The 23,948-nt window shown below is 50.8% G+C and overlaps 1 protein-coding gene across 1 annotated transcript in view; it reads right to left on the reverse strand.

Annotated features, from left to right (window-relative positions):
• Positions 1 to 23,948, reverse strand: part of LOC132825932 (laminin subunit gamma-3-like) — a 112,370-nt gene that overhangs the window by 41,066 nt on the left and 47,356 nt on the right. Inside the window, exons 4-13 of the mRNA XM_060841582.1 lie at positions 20,519 to 20,685; positions 17,527 to 17,715; positions 15,684 to 15,801; positions 14,650 to 14,748; positions 13,172 to 13,308; positions 11,032 to 11,148; positions 8,594 to 8,777; positions 6,117 to 6,229; positions 3,857 to 4,069; positions 1,721 to 1,909 (exon numbers count right to left, since the gene is read on the reverse strand). Coding sequence (XP_060697565.1) covers positions 1,721 to 1,909; positions 3,857 to 4,069; positions 6,117 to 6,229; positions 8,594 to 8,777; positions 11,032 to 11,148; positions 13,172 to 13,308; positions 14,650 to 14,748; positions 15,684 to 15,801; positions 17,527 to 17,715; positions 20,519 to 20,685 — 1,526 coding nt within the window. The remainder of the gene's footprint in view (positions 1 to 1,720; positions 1,910 to 3,856; positions 4,070 to 6,116; positions 6,230 to 8,593; positions 8,778 to 11,031; positions 11,149 to 13,171; positions 13,309 to 14,649; positions 14,749 to 15,683; positions 15,802 to 17,526; positions 17,716 to 20,518; positions 20,686 to 23,948) is intronic.

Raw genomic sequence — 23,948 nt, forward strand, 5'->3', positions numbered from 1 at the left:
ATGAGAATGGAATAGTGTATGTTAGATGGGCGAGGGCCGAAGGGCCTGTACAGTGCTGTAATGTTCTATGTTCTCTGAAGTGCCCACAGGACACAGTTTTCTGACAAAGCGAGAGACAGGCACACTCTCTGACCATGCGGTTCATGTCTACACTAGACCAGGTTACACTGAGAGTTTACCTCTGCCTGACCAACAGGGAGTTTTAATGAGATGGGGCGGGTCCTTTGGAGATGAGTAATCGAAAGAGTCAGCCTGATGTCCTGGGGTCATGGGTCTGAATCTCGCACCCCCCCACAGCAGCTGGAGGAGTTTAAATTAATTTGAATATTCAGAATTGAGAGTCAGCCTCGGTAAAAGTGACCATGAAACTACCTTTGGTTTTTGTAAAACCCATCTGGGTCACCAATGTCCTTCAGGCTGATCTCACTACACAGCTCCCCTTCGCACCCCTCTCCTCCCCTCCCAACCTCAACACTCCCCTCTTCACCCCTCTCCTTCCCATCTCAACACTTCCCTCCCCTCCATTTTCTTCCCCTCCCCTCTCCACCTGAACACTCTCCTCCTCTCCCCACGTCTCTTCACCCCTTCACACACCTCCCCTCCACACCTCTCCCCTTGCCTCCCCTCCCCACACTATGTGTCTGTGTGTGTGTCTTTATGTGTGGGGACGTGTGTGTGTGTGTGTGTGTGTGTGTGTGTGTGTGTGTGTGTGTGTGTGCGCGCGCGCGCGCGCGCGTGGGGACGCGTGTGTGTGTATCTGTGTCTGTGCGTGGGGACGTGTGTTGTGTGTGTTTGTGGTGGGGACGTGTGTGTGCGTGTCTGTGCGTGGGGACGTGTGTGTGTGTGTGTGTGTATCTGTGCATGGGGCCGTGTGAGTCTGTGCGTGGGGACGTGTGTGTCTGTGCGTGGGGCCGTGTGTGTCTGTGCATGTGTGTGTGTGTGTGTGCGTGCGTGTGCGTGCCTGTACGTGGGGACGTGTGTGTACCTGTGCGTGGGGACATGTGTGTGTGTGTGTGCTTGTGTGTGTGCGCGTGCGCGTGGGGACGCGTGTGTGTGTCTGTGCATAGGGACGTGTGTGTGTATCTGTGTCTGTGCGTGGGGACGTGTGTTGTGTGTGTTTGTGGTGGGGACGTGTGTGTGCCTGTGCATGGGGACGTGTGTGTGTGTGTCTGTGCGTGGGGACGTGTGTGTGTGTGTGTGTGTGTGTGTGTGTGTGTATCTGTGCATGCGGCCGTGTGAGTCTGTGCGTGGGGACATGTGTCCGTGTGTATCTGTGCGTGGGGCCGTGTGTGTCTGTGCATGTGTGTGTTTGTGCGTGTGTGCGTGCGTGTGCGTGGGGACGTGTGTGTACCTGTGCGTGGGGATGTGTGTGTGTGTCTGTGCTTGGGGACGTGTGTGTGTGTGTGTGTGTGTGTGTGTGTCTGTGTGTGTCTGTGCGTGTGTTGTGCGTGGGGACGTGTGTGTGTGTGTGTGTGTGTGTGTGTCTGTGCGTGTGTTGTGCGTGTGCCTGTGTGGAGGGAACAGTAAACCTTTTCATCATTCTCTCCCCTTTGTGAAGCACAGTCAGTGGCCGTTCAGGTAGGTACCATCGCAGTACAGCCCGGGGTGAGTGAGGGAGCCTATGAGTCAACGCTGTCTCACTCAGTGTAGAGTTGGTAACCAGAGGAAGTTCAAACACCATGTGCCTGGAGTGGAGCGTGACTCCGAGGTAGCTCTTTACCTGTCTGTCCATCTGGACAATCCGTACAGACCACCTCATTTCTCTCTTCCAACACGGTGCAGTTAGACTGAGCCGGGCATGGGCACGGCTTACAATCGTTGTATCTGCCGCGGAAGGGGTTGCCATAGTAACCACTCGCACAGTACTCACAGGACGGTCCGACAGTGTTGTGTACACACTGGCAAATACCTACAACGGTAAACGACACACAGGTAAACTAGAGGGAGGGAGGGAGGCACAGATTTCACGGTTCACCAGCTTTATCGTTGTGCAGGGAGTGAGCTTTCCGGGAAACACTGGTCCCCAACACCATAACCAGTGAACTACCAGGAGACACCCTCGCAATGCAGGATCCTCATCCTCTCACTCTCCTTGCAGGAACCTCACCCTCACTATGTCCCTGCCCCTGCAGGGACCTCACCCTCTCCCTCACCCTCACCTTCTGCCTCACCCTCTCCCTCACCTTCTCCCTCAGACTGCAGGAACCTCTCCCTGTCCCTCACGTTCTCCCTCAGACTGCAGGAACCTCACCCTCTCCCTCAACCTCACCTTCTGCCTCATCCTGCAGGGACCTCACCCTCACCTTCTCCCTCATCCTGCAGGGACCTCACCCTCTCCCTCACTTTCTCCCTCAGACTGCAGGAACCTCACCCTGTCCCTCACCCTCTCCCTCACCCTGCAGGGACCTCACCCTGTCCCTCACGCTCTCCCTCACCCTGCAGGGACCTCACCCTCTCCCTCACCCTCTCAGAATCCTAATTTACCAAACAAACTGCTCAGTAGCACTCATCTATTTTCTGGTTAAAATGTGAGACATGCACCCTGGCCTCCTGGCTCAGAGATAGGGACACGGCCATTTTCAATGGCATTTAATAGAATAGAACCATGGCATCCCTACAGTGCAGAGGCAGGCCATTCAGCCCATCACGTCCACACTGACACTCTTAAGAGCATGCCACACAGACCCACCCTATCCCTGTAACACTGCATATCCAATGGCCAATCCACCCTAACCTACACATCTTTGGGAGGAGACTGGAGCAAACCCACACAGACACGGGGAGAATGTTCAAACTCCACACAGTCAGTCGCCCGAGGCGGGAATCGAACCCAGGTCCCTGGGACCATGAGGCAGCAGTGTTAACCACTGAGCCACCATGTCACCCTAATCCATCCTTCAGTCTTCTGCTCACAATGTGGCCTCCTCTTCACTGGGGAAACCAAGCGTGGCATGGTGACCACTTCACAGGATAACTACACTCTGCCCACAAGAATGACCCTGAGTTGCCCATCGCCTGCCCACCCCCGTCCCCTGACCAGCCTCTCTGTCTCAGGCTGGCTGTAGTGCTCCAGTGTAGCTCAGTGCAGGCTGGAAGAACAGCACCTCATTACCTGCTTGGGGACCCTGCAGCCTTTAGGACTCGATACTGAGTTCGACAACCTTACAGCTGGACTCCATCCTCCTGGGGTTTTTTTTACCCATCCCCCACACCCAGTCCTGTTGCTTTTACTACAGTCACCCATTCTCACCCCACCCCAGACTGGTGGCTCAGTGGTTAGCACTGCTGCCTCCCAGCGCCAGGGACCTGGGTTCGATTCCAGCCTCGGGTGATTGTCTGTGTGGAGTTTGCTCCAGTTTCCTCCCACTGTCCAAAGATCTGCAGGTCAGGGTGGGTTGGCCATGGGAAATAATCGGGTAAATAATCCTATAGTGTGCAGGCTGGATGGGTGATGGTGCGTCTTTGGAGGGTCAGCACAGACTCAGTGGACCCACTGGCCTCTTCCACCCTGAAGAGATTCTAGGATTCTAGATCTTTTATCACATTAGAAACCGTTGCTGTAACTTGAGCTTAGCCATTCTATTATCGCTTTCTTCTGTCCCGACCTGCTACCTCTAATCTCCTTGCCTCCCCATCCCGACACATCTCTCTCTCTCTCTGGGCCCAGTCTCCACCCAGGCCTTGTTTTTAGTGTAAATACCAGGCTGTTCCGAGCTGCCAGCCGTTCTGAAGAAGGGTCAGCAGCCCTGGGACGTTAGCTCTGCTTCTCTCCCTGTGGGTGTTGCTGAGTTTCTCCAGCGCTCTCTGTTTCGGGTCTCCAGCGCCCAGCTGCAGCTCTCGCGATTTCCAGACTGACCTGATTCCGGCTCACAGCTTCCATGTTGGTTACAGGTACAGGCCACACAGGGGCTGAGTGGCCCTCCAAATAGTATCTCCCGCTTGTAACCCGGGGCACACGCCTCACAGAACTGTCCGATGTAGCCTTCGGGACACACACACTCCTCCACCCAGGTTGCGCGGGGCGATAGGCCGGCCTGTGCTGTTACCAGGGCAACATCCATTAGGTGGACTGTAGCACAGACAGCAGAAAGCAGACAGGGTGTGGGTCAAAAATAAAGACTCGCATTGGTATAGCACCTTTTACTCAGACATCCCAAACTAATAGTCATTTTGATCCACGTGGTATTGCTGCTAATTTGTGCACAGCAAATTCCCACAGATAGCTCCTAGGAAAATGGTTACAGCTCACTCAGCAGCAGGAATAACCCCTCAACCACTCATCCTCTTGGCAAGACAGTACCACGGGGGGAGGGTTTCCGAGTCCTGTTGGACTGGACTGGCAGGGCATAGGTTAAAGGTTTCACCAGAAAGATGGCATCTCCAACAAGGTGGCACTGCAGAGCGTCATAGAACATTACAGCGCAGTACAGGCCCTTCGGCCCTCGATGTTGCGCCGACCTGTCATACTAATCCGAAGCCCATCCCACCTACACTATTCCATGTACCTCCATATGCCTTTCCAATGACAACTTAAATGTACTTAAAGTTGGTGTCAGGCTGGAGTTTACCATGGATGTGCGCGCACACGCACACTCGCACGCTCACAGACACACGCACATGCATGCACACAATCACAGACACGCACACGCGTGCTTGCACAGACACACACGTACTTGCACACACACACACTCAGACACTCACAAACACACACTTGTGCACGTACGCACACTCGCTCACACGCGCACGCAAACTCAGACACACATACTCACATGTGCACGCACTCACACATTCACACTTGCACAGACACACACACTCTCTCTCTCACTCACACACTCACACATACTCTCTCTCTCTCACACACAAAGAAATAAGAACAGGAGGAGGCCGTTCAGCCCCTTGAGCCTGCTCCATCATTCAACAGAATCGTGGCTGATCCAATGCTCCTCACGTCCATTTTCCTGCCCTTTCCCTGTACCCCTCGATTCCCCGACTGATCGAGAATCTGTCTCAGTCTTCAATATACAGCAGGACCCTGCCCCCACAGCTGTCTGTGACAAGGGGGTCCAAAGGCACACAACCTTCTGCGGGAAGAAATTCCTCCCCATCTCTGTCTGCAATTGCTGCCCCTTTATAATGGGGCTGTACCTTCTGGGGTTAGACTCTCCCATGAGGGGGAGCACACACACAGACACATCGGGAAGGTGAAGGTGAATAGCAGGGGTCAATTCCCTGGGATATGGGGTTTCAACACTAGGGAGCGTCTTTTTAAGGAGAGGGGAGAAAGATTTAAGAAAGACATGGAGGAAAACTTTTCTTTTTACACAGAGAGTGGTTTGTGTGTGGAATGAGCTGCCAGAGGAAATGATGGATGCAGGTACAGTCATAACATTTAAAAGACTTCTGGATAAGTTCGGGAGTAGGAGAGGTTTGGAGGGAAATGGGTCCGGAGCAGGCAGGTGGCACTAGTTTACCTGGTGGAGATGGTCAGCATGGTCTGGTTGGGTCTGTTTCTGGGTGGTATGACCCTCAGACACACTAACACATGCACACAGACACACGCACGCACACGCGGGTATGACCCGCTGCAGGTTGAGAGTCACACAGACACACGCACGCACACGCGGGTATGACCCGCTGCAGGATGAGAGTCACACAGACACACGCACGCACACGCGGGTATGACCCGCTGCAGGTTGAGAGTCACACAGACACACACACACACACACGCGCGGGTATGACCCGCTGCAGGGTGAGAGTCACACAGACACACACACACGCGGGTATGACCCGCTGCAGGATGAGAGTCACACAGACACACACACACGCGCGGGTATGACCCGCTGCAGGGTGAGAGTCACACAGACACACACACACGCGGGTATGACCCGCTGCAGGATGAGAGTCACACAGACACACACACACATGGGTATGACCCGCTGCAGGATGAGGGTCACACAGACACACACACATGTGGGTAAGACCCACTGCAGGATGAGGGTCACACAGACACACACACATACGTGGGTATGACCCGCTGCAGGGTGAGAGTCACACAGACACACACACACGCGGGTATGACCCGCTGCAGGGTGAGGGTCACGGGGAGGGTCACTTACTCGGAATGCTCCTGTTGCTACCCAGTTTCAGAGCAGTGAGGTTGGAGAGCAGCTGCTGAAACTGGAAACTGGAGACCGTTTCACGTTGGATGCCAGCCTGTACCTCGTGCAGTCTGCCAAGAAGAAATAAAAAAATCCCTTAAATCATGTTACTCCGGGTTAAAAACAAACCGGCCTCACATTCAGCGATATCCCAGGGTTAACCAATTAGATTAGATTAGATTACTTACAGTGTGGAAACAGGCCCTTCGGCCCAACAAGTCCACACCGACCCGCCGAAGCGCAACCCACCCATACCCCTACATTTACCCCTTACCTAACACTACGGGCAATTTAGCTTGGCCAATTCACCTGACCCGCACATCTTTGGACTGTGGGAGGAAACCGGAGCACCCGGAGGAAACCGACGCTTGTTTCTTGAATTATTCCATCTCCCCTCATATCCCAGTGAAACGTGATCAAACATGACGTCGCAATTCCTATCTGGAAAAGTCTGAGCCATGAGGGCAGGCGTTAACACCGTCATCTCCTGTGGGATAAATTCTTATTCCCTTGGGAATAGGGAATTCTTCTGTTTGTCCTGTTGGGAGTGAGACAGAAAGCTTCACTCACTCTCAAATTAGTTTGATTCATGTTCTGAATCTAATGCTTTTGTCTCAACCCCTGCAACATTGGTCTCTCTAATCCATCTTCTTGTGAACTTGATTCCAGTAGGATGGGCCTTCCGTGGGCTCCATTCTGCTCACCCGGTGATTTGTTCGCGAGTCGGAACGCAGGGCAGGACAACATAAAGGACCTGACCGTAGCGACAGGAAATGTTCCGATGTTGGGTTTTCGGAATTCCCTCCCTGAGTGGAATCGTGTTTGCAGGCACGGGTGGATGTAAGTCCGACGTTTCGAAACCAGGCTCTGACCGCACAAGGGCGAAGTCTGCACGATTCGGTCACCAATGGCTCAGGAGGAGAGATACCAAGAACCCAATGTCCCAACAAACAAAAAAGGTCCTCAGCTACGAAACTCCCTCTCGCTGCAGCCAATAAGGAGGGAGCATCGATTCCACTAAAGGTTGGGAGTGAGGTGAAAGGTGAAAGTGAGGACTGCAGATGCTGGAGGTTAGAGTCAGGATTAGAGTGGTGCTGGAAAAGCGCAGCAGGTCAGGCAGCATCCCAGGGGCAGGAGAATCGGCGTTTCAGGCAAAAGCCCATCGTTAGGAATTCCTGATGAAGGACTTTTGCCCGAAACGTCGATTCTCCTGCCCCTCGTATGCTGCCTGACCTGCTGAGCTCTTCTGGTCATGAGGTGAAAGGACGTGACCCTCGATGTGCTGCGCGAGGGAACGTCTCATCATTTCCGAAGCTGCTCCAACACAGCGGTGGAGAAGTTACAGTTGTTTTCCTTCAGGTTAAGGGGAGATTTAGTGGGGTTGTTCAACATCACGGAGTAAATGGCGAGGGACCAGTGAGGGGGCTGGAGGCTGTTCAGTCACCAGAGGGACACCAACCTGAAGGGAATTGGCGAGAGGGGGCGTCTGTTAAAATGCAGAGACCTAAAAACACATGCAGTAGAAAGTTCCGGAAAGGAATTGAAAAGAAAAGCATTTCAAGGCTACAGAGAAAGGAGCAGAAATGTGCAGTTAATTAGTTCCTCAGTGTATCTATAGAATTTTCTTAGCCAGAGGGATGCAGGAGCTCAGTGCATGTTTGAAACAGAGGTCAGTCGATTTCTGGATATTAAAGACATCAGGGACGTGGGAATAGTGTGTGGAAGATTACATTCAAGGAGAAAATCAACCACGATCGAGGTGAACAGCAGAACCATCACAATAGGTGGAATGCTCATTCCTCAGGTCTTTCAAACAGTTGGCATTGGCACGATGGGCCAAATGGCCTCCTTCAGCACTCTAGAATTCACTGAAAGACAGCAACAAAAATGCTTTATTTTTCTGGAAGGCACAGCATTTCGATAAATGACACAGCCACTCACAGCACCAAATGGCGCCCCACATTGTTCGGGGTCAGCGTTACTCCAATGATACACCTCTTCCTTGAAGCAACTTGGTCAAACATCTGACCACACGGCTGGGAATAAAAAAATCTTTTTACCCAGAGCGTTCCGTCTCTCTGAGGAGGCTTCGAGCCAATCCGTCTCCAACAAACCTGCTCTGAAAACTCTGCCCACAGTTTGCCAGCTGTGGCCAACAGCAACTGAGATCATCGGCGACATTCCAAATATTCCCCACTCCCCAACATTCCAGATCCTTTCAAACATTTCAGGACCTTCCTTGGGACAAACTCTATCCATATCTTGTTGAAATTTGTCCATGAGCTTTAATGAATGGGGTGGATGCGTTGTCTTGCCCATCTTTGGGGCTGTAGGTAAGAAATTACGTCAAAGCATTCCAAAAAATCTGAAAACTGTTATATTAATCCCCAATCTGAAATTCCAGGCCATATCCGAAAGAATTCACAATCACTCACGTGACGTTAACTGCCCATTCCCAGGGCAATGTCTCGTTCGGCACCGTTGGGGAAACTGAAGCAGAGACCTGGATTCCGGAACCTTCCAGAACTATGGTGAAGGAGGGAAGATCCTCACTTTCTACGTGCAGAAGCAGAGAGAGGTTCTGGCCGTAGCTGAGCAGCTGGTTCCCCAGAAACTTGGCTGAAATGGGATGGAATGAGAGGAGTCACTGAGCTGCAAGAGCAAAAGCCAGGATCAGGGCTGAAACAGAGAGATGTTACCGACCCAGCCAGACCCCCTCAAAACACCTCAGTAAAGAAGCCCAGCCCCTAACCTTGCTGCTGTTTTAAGTAGGTGTACAGTGGATATTCCATGAGGGATGCAGCTGGTCAAATCACTGAGTTTGAGACAAAACAATTTATTTACAAGATTACTAAATGAAACACAAATAAAAGAGAACAGAATACTGAATAACTTCAACTATCTGAAAACCCAACAGACTAGCCCCACCTCGTGATGCTGTTCCAAATACTTGCAACATTCCCAGAAACACCCCTTGGCACAAACAGTAAAATCAAACCGCAGGGTATCAGAGGAGAGAGTGAGAGAGCGAGAGCGCAAGAGAGAACGAGAGAGAGAGAGAGTGAGAGAGCGAGCGAGAGAGCAAGAGGGAGAGACCAAGAGAGAGAGAGAGACTGAGAGAGACCGAGAGAGAGAGAGACCGAGAAAGAGAGACCGAGAGAGCGAGTGAGACAGTGCAAGAGAGAGAGAGCAAAGGGAGAGAGCGAGAGAGAGCGAGACCGAGAGAGTGAGACCGAGAGAGAGACCAAGACAGAGCGCGTGAGAGAGAGAGTGCGAGAGAGAGCGAGCGAGTGAGAGAGCGAGTGAGAGCAAGAGAGAGAGAGCAAGAGAGAGAGAGCAAGAGAGCGAGAGCGAGAGAGAGAGCGAGAGAGAGAGCGAGAGAGAGAGCGAGAGAGAGAGAGATGGCAGGGAGATTCAGCATGGAGCACCTCCTCCACGGAGCTGTTTTGTGGACCAGCAGCCCCCCAGCTGCCTGCCTGCCTCTGTGAACAGCCAGACTAAACCAAACCAGAGAGAAGCTGACCTGGGAGAACTGGCCATTCCCCTTTCATTGTACACGTGTATTTTTTAAAAACCTGATAGCATGCTCATGTTGATCAGCCCCAGACCTTTCGGAGTCTGTGTCTTTACGACCTCCTCAAAAAAAAACCAAGGACAACCCAACCTCCTTAAAGGAGCAGGACCCTCACAGACAGAGAACGCTGGAGGAACTCTGCAGGTCTGCGGAGAGACGAACAGAGTTAACATCTCAGGTCCTGATGATGACAGGGCGGTTGGAGGGGGTGGAGAGGTGCGAGCGGGCAGGTTGAGACAGAGCCCAGAGGGAGAGGAAGAGGGATAGTGGGATGGTTGACAGGGAGGTGAAAAGGCAATTGTCAGGCTGTAACAGCACCCCCATGGTCGGGTCATTACAGAGGCAGGGCTGGATCTGAAAGCACGGAGTGCAGCCAGTTCAGAGGGAGGTTGGTCTGGGGGGACGGGGGGAGGGGAAATTAAGGTGACCACAGTTCTCAAAGAAGGTATTGTGTGCGGGTAAGAAGTGGAGGGAGGCAGCGTGATGGAGGTGGGTGAAGTCTACGTGGGACAGGAAGGGGACTCCTTTCCAAAGAAGGAAGGAGAGTTTGTTGTAATGTTGCGCCCAAATTCCGTTGAGGTGGGAGCACAGAGGGATAAACCAGAGACCCACACCGGGCCCAACAGAGACAGTAGATACTCGGCAAGAGGGAGGGTGAGGGGAAGGAGGCAGAGGGGGACAGGGACTAATTGGGCAGGGTAGAAATTCTCTCTCTCTCCCACTAAACACTGCCTTCAGTCCTCATCACAAACTCCATTCACTAGCCTCCAGTTTCTTCCCTTTCTCCAGGCAATGGCTGAGATTTAAGCAAGTTCTTCAAAAGCTTGGTCTCTCCTGTGAGTGTGAGAAAGGATGTGTGGTCACACACTCACCCCGTCACCGTGAGAGTCCCGGTCAGCCCAGACTGGAGCTGCCTCTGTCCTTGAGCTCAGCCCCTTCAACGACTGGGCCTTTTCTTCAGGCCTGCGCTACGTTTAAACTCAACCATTCAGTCACCTCCCCGGCTGGACTGCTATAATGTGCTTCACTTCAAGCAAGGGGCTGAGGGATTCTCAGTGTTGGGTGGATTTGAACTTCCAATCAGATTAGCCATGACCTGAGGGAATGACAGAGCTAGGATCAAGGGGCTGAATGGTCTACCCCTCAACTGTACGTCCCTCTATCCCATTGAAAATTCCAAAGAAACAGATTTAAAGGGACAGAACATCAGTGTACCATCCCAATGAGCAAACCATCACAGCAGATTGACTGTCCGTTGTTTGAAGCCATGTATTATCCAGAAGTTTGATCAGTACTCACCCGGTGCAACAAAATATTCCCATTCCCCATCTTCTGGAATCAGACTAATCCGACCCTTCTCCCAGGAGACTGAGGACTCCTCTCCATCCAGGCTCTGTCTCCGCCAACCATCTGGGTCTGCACAAACATCCAGACAGGGTTAAAGGTCACTGCCCCACCTCAAAACGTTCAACAGATTCAAGAACAGCTTCTTCCCTGCTGTTATCACACTAACGAACGGACCTCGCATGTACTAGAGTCAGAGTCATAGAGATGTACAGCACGGAAACAGACCCTTTGTTCCAACCCGTCCATGCCGACCAGATATCCCAACCCAATCTAGTCCCACCTGCCAGCACCCGGCCCATATCCCTCCAAACCCTTCCTATTCATATACCCATCCAAATGCCTCTTAAATGTTGTAATTGTACCAGCCTCCACCACCCTCTGTGTGAAAATTTTACCCTTTATGTCTCTTTTATATCTTTCCCCTCTCACCCTAAACCTATGCCCTCTAGTTCTGGACTCCCTCACCCCAGGGAAAACACTTTGTCTATTTATCCTATCCATGCCTCTCATAATTTTCTAAACCTCGATAAGGTCACCCCTCAGTCTCTGACGCTCCAGGGAAAACAGCCCCAGCCTGTTCAGCCTCTCCCTATAGCTCAAATCCTCCAACCCTGGCAACATCCTTGTAAATCTTTTCTGAACCCTTTCAAGTTTCACAACATCTTTCTGATAGGAAGGAGACCAGAATTGCACGGAATATTCCAACAGTGGCCTCACCAATGTCCTGTACAGCCACAGCATGACCTCCCAACTCCTATACTCAATACTCTGACCAATAAAGGCAAGTATACCAACTGCCTTCTTCACTATCCTGTCCATCTGCAACTGTACTTTCAAGGAGCTATGAACCTGCACCCCAAGGTCTCTTTCCAATAGCAGGGAGACCAGAGGTGGCCTCAGTAATATAGATTGTTCTCTGTAGCTGTAACACCACATTCTGCAGTCTGACCTGTCACCCTGACGTACTGATGTAAGGTATGGTTTGGCTGGATAGCACACAAAACAATACTTTTCACTGTATGTGACAATAATCAACTCCAATCACCTGATCACAGCTTTACTTTCACAAGAGATGGGCTGGACATTGGACAGCATCTCGGTGTACTGAGTGTGACCTCAAGGTGAGATCAGCTTCACTACCATCAAATCAGACAGAGACAGAGCCCGAGCCCAGTGGGCAGGGCCTAGGCATCAGGGCTCGAAAGGTATTTGAGAGAAATTTGAGGACAGAGGTACCAGTGCAGTGCTGGAGGAATGCCACATTGTTGGAGGGTCAGTGCTGAGGGAGTGCCGCACTGTCGGAGGGTCAGTGCTGAGGGAGTGGGCACTGTTGGAGGGTCAGTGCTGAGGGAGTGCCGCACTGTCGGAGGGTCAGTGCTGAGGGAGTGGGCACTGTTGGAGGGTCAGTACTGAGGGACTGCGCACTGTCGGAGGGTCAGTGCTGAGGGACGGCCGCACTGTCAGAGGGTCAGTGCTGAGGGAGTGGGCACTGTCGGAGGGTTAGAGCTGAGGGAGTGCTGCACTGTCGGAGGGTCATTGCTGAGGGACTGCCGCACTGCCAGAGGGTCAGTGTTGAGGGAGTGGGCACTGTCGGAGGGTCAGTGCTGAGGGAGTGCCGCACTGTCGGAGGGTCAGTGCTGAGGGAGTGCCGCACTGTCGGAGGGTCAGTGCTGAGGGAGTGCCGCACTGTCGGAGGGTCAGTGCTGAGGGAGTGCCACACTGTCGGAGGGTCAGTGCTGAGGGAGTGCCGCACTGTCGGAGGTTTAGTGCTGAGGGAGTGGGCACTGTCGGAGGGTTAGTGCTGAGGGAGTGGGCACTGTCGGAGGGTTAGTGCTGAGGGAGTGGGCACTGTCGGAGGGTTAGTGCTGAGGGAGTGGGCACTGTCGGAGGGATAGTGCTGAGGGAGTGGGCACTGTCAGAGGGTCAGTGCTGAGGGAGTGGGCACTGTCGGAGAGGCTTCCCTTGTGCAATGAGTTATGAAGCCCCTAGAGGGCAGAGTGCTCCCACTGATCCAAGCAGACACTGACAAACGTCCCAGATCCCACCCCTCGGTCTGACTCTGCCGTCGCTGTGTCGGAGAGGGCAGGGGTACCTTGTTGAAAGCTGGAGACGATGTGATGAACAGCAAAGTGGGAGGCTGATGTACAGGCTGCGGAGTGACTGTAACAGAAGCAGTGCCTGCAGCCGTCAGAGTTGTGAGGTTGTAGATTGAACGTTCCTGACTTGCATCTGATCAAACAAAATACAGGATTATTGCAGATTTCACAAAAAAGATCAGATTTTATGTCAATTTTCCAATTCGATACCAGTGACCTCACTGAGGGAAAGCAGCATGGGCTCAGCTTCACACAGAACATCACCTGGTCACTCCCTCGATACCGTCAACACTCAGAGTCAGACTGTCTTTTCTCATCACTCCTCACCTGGAGCTGCTACGTTTGGAGGTGTTTAGAAGGGAGTGGCCAAATTATTGTTCAATGTGTAAAAGATGATTAACTGCCAAATGTTAGCAATTAGAAGGAACGCAGGCAGGACTGTGTTTCTGACTGTTATGATGACTGTAACGAATTACCCGTTTGGGAAGAACAGTAACATCTGAGAGGTCAGTTGTGAGGTTTCCAGTCTGCACTGCACCATGCAGAAACGGCTCAAAGATCACTCATTACACAAACTTTGTTCACAAAGGTATCTTCAACATACATTCCGACACAGGGACCTCTCCTGTGCAGGGGACAGGAACCTACCCAAGCTTTACATCTGTGTTGGTGTCAACACAATGGGGACAATGGGCTCCTGACACAATGTCCAGGGCAATGCCTCAACCAATCAGCAGTAGTTACTTGTATGATCCAAATTGTTATACCCTTTGGAATTTGGCATTCTTGCTGGTGTCCTGATGAATGCAGGATGCAAACCTGCTGCTTTTCAATATTCCCAAGTTCTGTCCTTCCAAGAGACAAACATTCAAACATGAAAAATCAGCTGACAACATGAAACAATGCAGGATAATCAGTCAATAAGGACCTATTCCAGCTCTTTCATTACGTTATGGGATGGGATTCGATTAGATTAGATTACTTACAGTGTGGAAACAGGCCCTTCGGCCCAACAAGTCCTCACCGACCCGTCGAAGCGCAACCCACCCATACCCCTACATTTACCCCTTACCTAACACTACGGGCAATTTAGCATGGCTAATTCACCTGACCCGCACATCTTTGGACTGTGGGAGGAAACTGGAGCACCCGGAGGAAACCCACGCAGACACTGGGGAGAATGTGCAAACTCCACACGTGATTCCTCTAGGATCCCATTAATCTCCAGCAAATGCATGGATTCACTTGTTCCAAGCTGAGTGGCTTGGGGTGTTTTTGGGGGGTAATCTTTCTGAACAGGGGTTTACCGTCTCTTCGAGTAAAAAATGAGGTCTGCAGATGCTGGAGATCACAGCTGCAAATGTGTTGCTGGTCAAAGCACAGCAGGCCAGGCAGCATCTCAGGAATAGAGAATTCGACGTTTCGAGCATAAGCCCTTCATCAGGAAGGGCTTTACCGTCTCTTACTGACTGACCTGTGGCACAGGGCTCCCTCTACATTCCGCTTGCAGGTACACTCTCCGTTGGTCGGATCACAATCACCAATACTGCCTTCAGGATGACACCCACACTTTCTGGAAAGAGACCACTTTTACTGGGTGCCATTGACAGACTGACCGCGCTGGTGTAGCCCGTTCCCACACAACATTCTCTCCCCATCATGTTCCCATTAACGCGAGGTTCTCTGGTCTAGAACACTCCCCCGCCAAATTAAAACTGGGCTACAGCATCTGGTGAGGGTGGGGAAGGGACAGTGGGACCAACTCAATGGCTCTTTGAAAGAGTTGACACAAGCATGATGGGCCAAATGGCCTCTTTCTGCACAGGGGGGAGGGGAGATGGACTGGACCACTGAATATTGGGGGTAGGGAGAAAAAAAACCATGGACTGTACCACTGAAGGTGGGGAGGGGGAACGATGGATTGTACCACTGAAGGTTTTTTCGGGGGGGGGGGCGAGATAACTGTGGACTGTGTTGCTGAAGGTGGGGGAGTTAATGATAGACTGTACCACTGAAGGGGGGGGAGGGGGAGGGCTGCAGGCTCTGGACTGTACCATTCAAGGTGGGGTAAGGGGAGATAACCAAGGACTGTACCACTGAATGGGGGGGGGGGGGGGGGGCGTGAAATAGCATGGATTGTGCCATTCAAGGTGGGGAAAGGGGAGATAACTAAGGACTGCACCACTGAAGTACGGGAGGGGAGGTGACTGTGGACTGTACCATTGATGGTGTGAAAGGGGTTGGGTATATGGAAAAAGGAGAAGAGTTTGAAGATAGATTGAGATGCTGTGATTTGGAATGTCCTGCTTTAAACAGCAATGGGGGAAAAAAACTGGAACTTTCCAAAGGGGAACTGGATAAACTGTCAAATTGAATAGTAAAAATTTGCGGTGCTCTGGGGAGAGAGTGGGAGGGAATTGGACAGCCCGTTTAAGGAATGACGTGCAGATACTTTGGGCAGAATAGGCTCCTTTTGTGCTCTCACCTTCACCAATACAACCACCTTACCTGCAACCTCCCTCCGACAGAGAGTGATAGCCCTTTTGGCACTGGTCACATTTCTTCCCCGTGATAGTTGCTTTACAGACACAATCTCCATCGTGGTCACATTGTAAACTCAGTGACCCTGTGGGTGCAAGGAACACCGCGTGAGAGTTACACTCCCCCCAGCCCAACAAAACACAGCACTCATTGTTCACCCTCAACAGTTACACCCTCCACACCGCACGTCCACATCCATCCAGTCAAACCTTTCTCAAGAAAGAGTCTCTCAGGGCCTCGGAGGTTCCTTAGATGGTGATGGTGAGCATGAGGGGACATAGCTTTAAATTGAGGGGTGTTAGATATAGGACAGATGTCCGAGGTAGTTTCCTTACTCATTGAGTAGTAGGGCCCTGCAACAGCAGTAGACTCACCAACTTTAAGGGCATTTAAATGGTTACTGGAGAGACATAAGGATGACAATGGAATAGTGTAGGTTGGATGGGCTTCAGATGGGTTTTACAGGTCAGCGCAGCATTGAAGACCACAGGGCCTGTACTGCGCTGTCATGTTGTATGAATGCTCATCCATACGATGGAGCGAGAGAGAGAGAGAAAAGGAGGGATTTACAATGTGCTGAGAACCCCAAATGTGAAGGTTAGTGAAGGTTCCAGGAACTGAAATGGACGGTAGAGAGACAGGCCAGCTCGAGGTGAATCTCTGCTCACATCCTCTTTGTTTCATCCATCACCCGACCTGTTCCCTTGCTTTAGAACATAGAACAATACAGCGCAGAACAGGTCCTTCAGCCCTCGATGTTGGGCTGACCTGTGAATTATTCTCAGCTTGTCCCCCTACATTATCCCAAACTCATCCATGTCCTTCTCTCAGGATTGTTTAAATCTCCCTAATGTGGCTGAGTTATGTCCTCATGTCTTTATCCAACCTTCAACGTTCACCTCCGATTGCAAGTCCCACTCTCTCACTATCTCTGGGTATCAGTTTCCAGGATTCCCTGTTTGATTAATTAATGACTGCCTCACGGCGCCAGGGACCCAGGTTCGATTCCAGTCTCGGGTGTCTGTATATGTGGAATTGGCACATTCTCCCCATGTCTGCGTGGGTTTCCTCCGGGTGCTCCGGTTTCATGGGATCTCTATGGTGGGAAGCAAGCCATTCTGCCCATCAGGTCCACACCAACCCTCTGAATAGCATCCCACCCAGACTCATCCCAGTACCTCCATATTTCCCATGGCTAACCCACCTAACCTGCACGTTCCCCTGGACAATGTACCCATGGCCAATTCACCCAGCCTGCACACCTTTGTGACTGTGGGAGGCACCCAGAGGAAACCCACACTGACACGGAGAGGTGTGCAAACTCCACACAGACAGTCGCCCGAGGCTGGAATCGAACCCACGTCCCTGGTGCTGTGAGGCAGCAGTGCTAACCACTGAGCCATCGTACTGTCCATCCCACAATCCAAAAATGTGCAGGTTTGGATGGATTGGCCAAGAGAAATGAGGGGTTATAGGGATAGGGTGGGCGGGGGGGGGGGGGGGTTGAATGCTCTTCGGAGTGTCGGTGTGGACTGAATGGGCTGAATGGCCTTTTCCCACACTATAGGGATTCGATATTCCTGACCTTCAGGTCTGGAGAAAGGGTCTGTCAAAACCTTGCAGCTAAATGCCTCTTGATATATCCTCCCAGCAGCCAGAATTCAAACTCCAACATTCCTCCACCCAATCCGAAATCTCTCATTGGCTCTTCCAGTTCAGGCCCACCTGGGATTGGGATACTTCAATTCCCTCCCCCGAACCCACCCGGTCCCCTCTGGATGTCTCTGGGACTGAGTTACCCGACACTCACCCACAACGCTGCAGTTACACGGCTGGCACATCTCATCAGCAGTACTCCTGTGGAAGTTCTCCTTGCACGTCTCGCAGTGGGATCCTGCTGTGTAATCCCTGCAGTTCAGGCACTGCCCGCCATGGCCAGTCCGGCGGTACAGTTCCATGTTGAAGATGCACTGCTCCGATTTCCCACTGCAGTTACAGGCTGAAGAGGAGGTGGGGGAACAACAGGCAGGGACTAATCAATCAGTCCGTTTCCCCCCCTCCCCACACTCCCAATAACCCAAAAACTTCCCGTTTGTCCCAAATTCCCATGGATGACAAAGGAGAGCCGTTTCCTGACTCTCAGCCCGAGGTGACAACACTGCCCCAGGATTACCCCAGAATGCCCAGGGCTCTATTCTAACTGGCTCCCTGCAATTTCACTTCTGTTTATTCGTCGCTAAACATTTAAAGTTCAGGAAAGGGCAGTTGGAATATTGTGTGCGATTCTGGTCCCCTTCCCATCGGAAAGATGTTGTGAAACTTGAAAGGGTTCAGAAAAGATTTACAAGTATGTTGCCAGGGTTGGAGGATCTGAGCTACAGGGAGAGGCTGAACAGGCTGGGGCTGTTTTCCCTGGAGCGTCGGAGGCTGAGGGGTGACCTTATAGAGGTTTACAAAATTATGAGGGGCATGGATAGGATAAATAGGCAAAGTCTTTTCTCTGGGGTTGGGGAGTCCAGATCTAGAGGGCACAGGTTTAGGGTGAGAGGGGAAAGGTATAAAAGAGACCTAAGAGGCAAATTTTTCACGCAGAGGGTGGTATGTGTATGGAATGAGCTGCCAGAGGATGTGGTGGAGGCTGGTACAATTGCAACATTTAAGAGGCATTTGGATGTGTATATGAATAGGAAGGGTTTGGAGGGATATGGGCCGGGTGCTGGCAGATGGGACTAGATTGGGTTGGGATATCTGGTCGGCATGGACGGGTTGGACCGAAGGGTCTGTTTCCGTGCTGTACATCTCTATGACTTATAACAGCTGAGGGAAATCCCATTAGCTTTCAGGCTGGAATGTACAGCAACACAGGCAACCAATGGTTGGAGAGGAAAGGTGGACCATTGAAGTGATCAAATCTCCACGAAGAACCCAGAGATCGCAACCCCCTCCCTCTCCGATAAAAGTGGAGCATTATTAGAGACCATTCGGCCCATCGAGTCCGCTCTGCCATTCGATCCTGGGCGATACATTTCCCTATCCCGTTCTCCTGCCTTCTCCCCATAATTTCAGGAGGTAAAAAGCAAATCTGACAAAGGAGAGCCAGTGGATGGGATCTGTTTGGATCTCCAGAAGGCCCTTGGCAAGATACCACACAGGAGGCTGCTCAATGAGATAAGAGGCCATTGGTGTTCGGGGCAAGGTGCTGGCATGGGTACAGGGTTGGCTGACTGGCTGAGAGCAGGGAGTGGGGATAGCGGGGTCTTTTTCAGGATGGCAGCTGGTGACTGGACAAGTCCCACAGGGGTCAGTGTCGGGACCACAATTATTCACGTGATACATTAATGGATTGGAGAAAGTGAGGTCTGCAGGTGCTGAAGATCAGAGCTGAAAATGTGTTGCTGGAAAAGCACAGCAGGTCAGGCAGCATCCAAGGAACAGGAGATTCGACATTCCTGAAGAAGGGCTTATGCCCGAAACTTCGATTCTTCTGCTCCGTGGATGCTGCCTGACCTGCTGCGCTTTTCCAGCAACACATTTTCAACATTAACGGAGTGGGTGAAGGAACGGAGTTGTTGAGTTTGCAGACAGCACAAAGGCAGGTGGGGGAGCAGGCAGCGTTGAGGAGGTGAGGAGGCTGGGAGAGTGGGCAGATGGAGAAGCTTGTGGGGAAATGTGAAGTTATGCATCTTGCTCGGAAGAACGGAGGCAGAGGCTATTTTCGAAACAAGGAAAGGTTTTGGAAAATTGAAACACAATAGGTCTTGGGATCCTGGATCAGGATTCCCTTCAGGTTGACATGAGGGTTCAGTTAACAGTCAGGAAGGTAAATCCAATGTTAGCATTAATTTCCAAAGGACTGGAATACAAGAGCAGGGATGTCCTGCTGAGGCTGTAGAAGGTTCTGGTCAGACCACGTTTGGAATATTGTGAGCAGTTTTGGGCCCTGTATCTCAGGAAGGATGTGCTGGTGTTGGAGGGGGTCCTGAGGAAGTTCACAGCAATGATCCTGGGGATGAAGGGCTTGTCATGTGAGGAGCAGCTGAGGACTCTAATGGGGTTTAGAAGGATAGGGTGGGGGGAGGGGGGGGCGGAATCTGATTGAAAGCTACAGAATACTGAGGGGACTGGATAGAGTGGACGTTGAGAAGATGTTTCCATGAGCAGGAGAGACTATGACCCGAGGCCACAGTGAAGGGTCAACCCTTTAGAGGTTTGAGATGAGGAGGTATGACCCTTTTGTGATGAGGAGGACTTTCCTTAGCCAGAGGGAGGGGAGTCTGTGGGACTCATTGCCACAGAGGGCCATGGAGGCCAAAACACTGAGTGTACTTAAGACAGAAGTAGGTTCTTGATGAGTAAGGGGATGATAGATTACAGGGAGAGGGCAGAGGAATGGGCTGGAGAAACCTCTATTCCTGATGAAGGGCTGTTGCCCGAAACGTCGATTTTCCTGCTCCTCGGATGCTGCCTGACCTGCTGTGCTTTTCCAGCACCACTCTGATCTAGAATCTGGAGAAACAGATCAGCCATGATCAAACAGTGCAGAAGATTCAATGGGCCGAATGGCCTGATTCTGCTCCTGTTTTTTTAACCCTTTATTATGAATTTGGAGTGGGCTCTGATCAAGGTGTTGATAAGGATTGACGGATTTGATTGTTTTCGATGCAGCTATATTATTCCATCCTGTCGGAAAGGGAGGTGACGAGGAGTCTCAAAGGGTCAATATATAGGAGCCACTGACTAGGCAAAGCACACCAGGCTGGTGGCACTCACTAACAAACAGAAGAGGACGTTGGGAAACTTACGGAGACATTCGTTGGCTGCCTCAGCAGTTGCCCGTGCCCAGGGCCGGTCGTGGTAGAAGGGTTGGCACCTCTCACAGTCTACGCCCGATGTGTTGTGCTGACAGTCACACACCAGCCTGCCCTGCTCGTTGGTCACACACTCACTGGCATGGCCATTACATTTACACCTGAGAACACAACCCAGTGACAATGAGAACCTGCATTTTGCTAGCACCAGTCATCACCTCTGGTGCTTCATGGCCAATGGAACGCAATCATCATTTTAATACAGGAAACTTAGCAGCCTGTTTGTACACAGCAAGATGTCAGAATGTGATCACGACCAGATTTTAACGATATTGGTTAAGGGACATTGGGTAAACTCCCTTTATATTCAAATAACACCCTGGAATCTTTCCCATCTCCTGACGGTGCAGTCCTCCCCTCAATTCAATGCCTCATCTAAAAAAAAAAGGCACCTCTGACAGTGCAGCACTCCTGCAGTACTGCTGTAGGATTATCACTCTGCATTACAGACTCAAGGCTTTACAGTTGAACTTACAATCAACAACAACTGACATTTATATGGTGCTTCTAATGTCAGCATTTCACTTTCAAAACAAACTCTGACACGGTGCCACGTAAGGAGATATTAGTTCAGGTGACCCGAATATTTATCAAAGCTTTTAAAGTTTTTAAGGAGTTTCTTAAAAGTGGGAGAGGAGGTGGAGCGGTGGAGATGTTTAGGAAGGGAATTGCACAGTTTAGGGTCTGGGTTGTCAACACCTGCATAACAAACACTTTCCAGCTCCAAGACGAAAGGGCTAAACTCACTAAGGTTCACAATATATTATCACCTTTTGGGAATTCAGCTGTTAGAGGTAAATGGGTTTTATGGTTTCAGTTTTGTCAAGGAGATTTCAATTTTCTTTTAAATGAAGTCAGAGAGTCTTTTGGAGCAGGGAACGAAAGACACTTTTCGAAAACAACATGAGGTTTAAGTTAAATACCTCAATCAGAGACTCGGGGAATTAAATGCTAATGTTTACAATGCTGTCTTCTTGGAAAAACAGATTGTCAGACGTCACGAGTAAATTGTATCAGGTTTCTGTTCAGAAGAACACTTCCATTTCAGCAGCAGGGCACGTGCTTTCGTAAAACTCTCCAGAGCGTGAGAGTTTGGTTTAGAGATGTTTCGTAGCTGTCAGGACTAGCAAGACATCTCCAGGTCAAACAAGCTCTGATTGAACAGAGTTGGATTAAAGAGGGAATCATTTGGAGGGGTAAAACAAATCTCGATAGAAGGAATTGATTTTATCTTGGTGAGTGTTCAGGCTGGTTCAGAGATTCACTGAGGCTGGTGGAACAGCCCGTAGAAATAAAAGGAACACTGAGAGGCTACAGGATAATAATGCGGGGTGCTGACCGTGTTGTGACTAGATCTCAGGCCTGCAGAATTAGACAGGAAGGGATGAAGTCTGTGAAAAGCAGATGATTTGTAAATTCTATTATCAAACTTTTTGAAAACGTAAGTAAGAAAGATGAAGGAAAAGACGATGTTTATATGTTTAGCCAATCTTCTTTAACGGAAATGGAACAAATGGATTACACCAAACAACCTACTGAGATATTGAGCCAGAACCAATGAGATGAGATGTGCCTTTAAGAGAGATTTGTTCTGTCCTGTTTCTCTTGAAGAGAGTCGTTGTGGCCCTGGTACCGAGGTGTCTGCCCCATGGAAAGCTGAGTAAATAGCTTTGGGGTGTTTAATAAAAGAGGTGTGAGTGGGTGGGGTCAGGCTCACACAGCCCCAGGGTCTGAGCTTTTGCTTTCTGTTGAAGTTGGGGTATTGGGGTTGAAGCTGCTACACACAGCTCTCTCTCTGCTGCTGCTGCTGCTGGACTCGCTCCGTCAGTGTTCCTTCCCCCGGACTGGGGGGAGATCGCAAGTGAGGGAAGGGTGTGTTTATGAGATGCTGCTCTATTGGAACAGTTGGTTATAGCAGTTAAATAAGATACCAGTGTGTTAAGTTTTTCGATAAAGTTAAAGTTATGCCAATTCCTCCTTGTTTGGTTTGTATTTTAACCACAGTGTCAGAATAAAGTGTGTTTTGCTTAAAGCCTAATGGTGTGGCCACTCAAATCACATCTGGAACACCCTCCCTTAACACTTGCCTTCAAATAAAATAAAAGTTAGGGGCTAAGATTTCTCCTGGTATATTTTGAGGGAGTTGGTCTGATCCATAACACCAATAACCAAGTGTTATTATTTGAATGACAAAGTCTGAATGAGAAATTGGAAACCACCTCAAATACCACCCAATGAAGAATGAACAATCATTGAATATGTGGCGGTTCCATCTGAGAAAGTGTTATGACTGGCTCACAAAATCCCAACGGCAGCTCATTTTGGAGTTAGGAACACGGGCTAAAGTACTGAGTGGCCAGGATTATACATAGATATGGTCAAGTAGAGCCAACAGCCTATGGCGGGACCCCTCTGTATCGACTGAACCTACACCTTTGACTCTGATACTGGTTCGTGACTCTTGGTCCGTGTCATCCTGAATAAAATGCATTTCCCTCCCCACCTCCTCCAGCTCAAACAACACCTTCACAGGAAACACCGACAATAAAATGTGGGCAGGAATGAGACCGTGAGTGGGAGGGAGCAAGATGGAGTGAGAGAGGGAGAGTGAGGGGGAGGGAGAGGAGGTGAGAGAGCTGGAGGGGTATGGAGTGGGACGGCGCATGAAGGAGTGAAAGAGGGAAAGGGGGTGGGAATGGGAGGGAGTGAGTGAGGGAGGGAGAGGGGTGAGAGAATGAGAGGGAGAGGGGGCAAGAAAACAAGTGGGAGGGAGAGGGAACGAGGCAGAGAGGAACAGAGGGAGAGTGAGAGAGGAACAAGATGGCGAGAGAAAGGGGAGTGAGAGAACGAGAGGGGTTGAGAGAATGAGATGGTGAGAGAGTGAAGGGGGGAAACGAGAGAACAGGGGGGAGGCCAGAGTATGAGAGGGGGTTGAGAGAGTGAGATGGGAGCGAGAGGCAGAGAGGGGAGCGAGCACGGCAGAGATGGATAAAACAAAGAGAGAGGAGATCAGTTCCAGCTGTTGTGGTTAAAATTATTTCAAGGCTGAAATCAGAATGGGAAGGTCCAGATGTTGTACAGCTGCCTTTTGATGTCAGAGGGAACGCTGAGCTGTTCAGTGGAATCCTCATGGATCAACATTAGGATAATCGAACCTCACTCACTTCAAAGGGAAAGCTTGCATTTCTGTAGTGCCTTTCACAACCTCAGGGCATCCCAGAGATGGTATGACACAGTCTTTCTGAAGCCTGTCCACTGCTGTAATGCAGGGAATGGTCTACACAGGAAGATCCCACAAAGGTGATTGTGACCATTGAATGTTTTCTGTTTTTCTGGCTGAGGGATAAAGTTTGGCCCTGGGAGA

This window comes from Hemiscyllium ocellatum, chromosome 21 (assembly GCF_020745735.1).
Source record: "Hemiscyllium ocellatum isolate sHemOce1 chromosome 21, sHemOce1.pat.X.cur, whole genome shotgun sequence".
NCBI lineage: Eukaryota > Metazoa > Chordata > Chondrichthyes > Orectolobiformes > Hemiscylliidae > Hemiscyllium > Hemiscyllium ocellatum.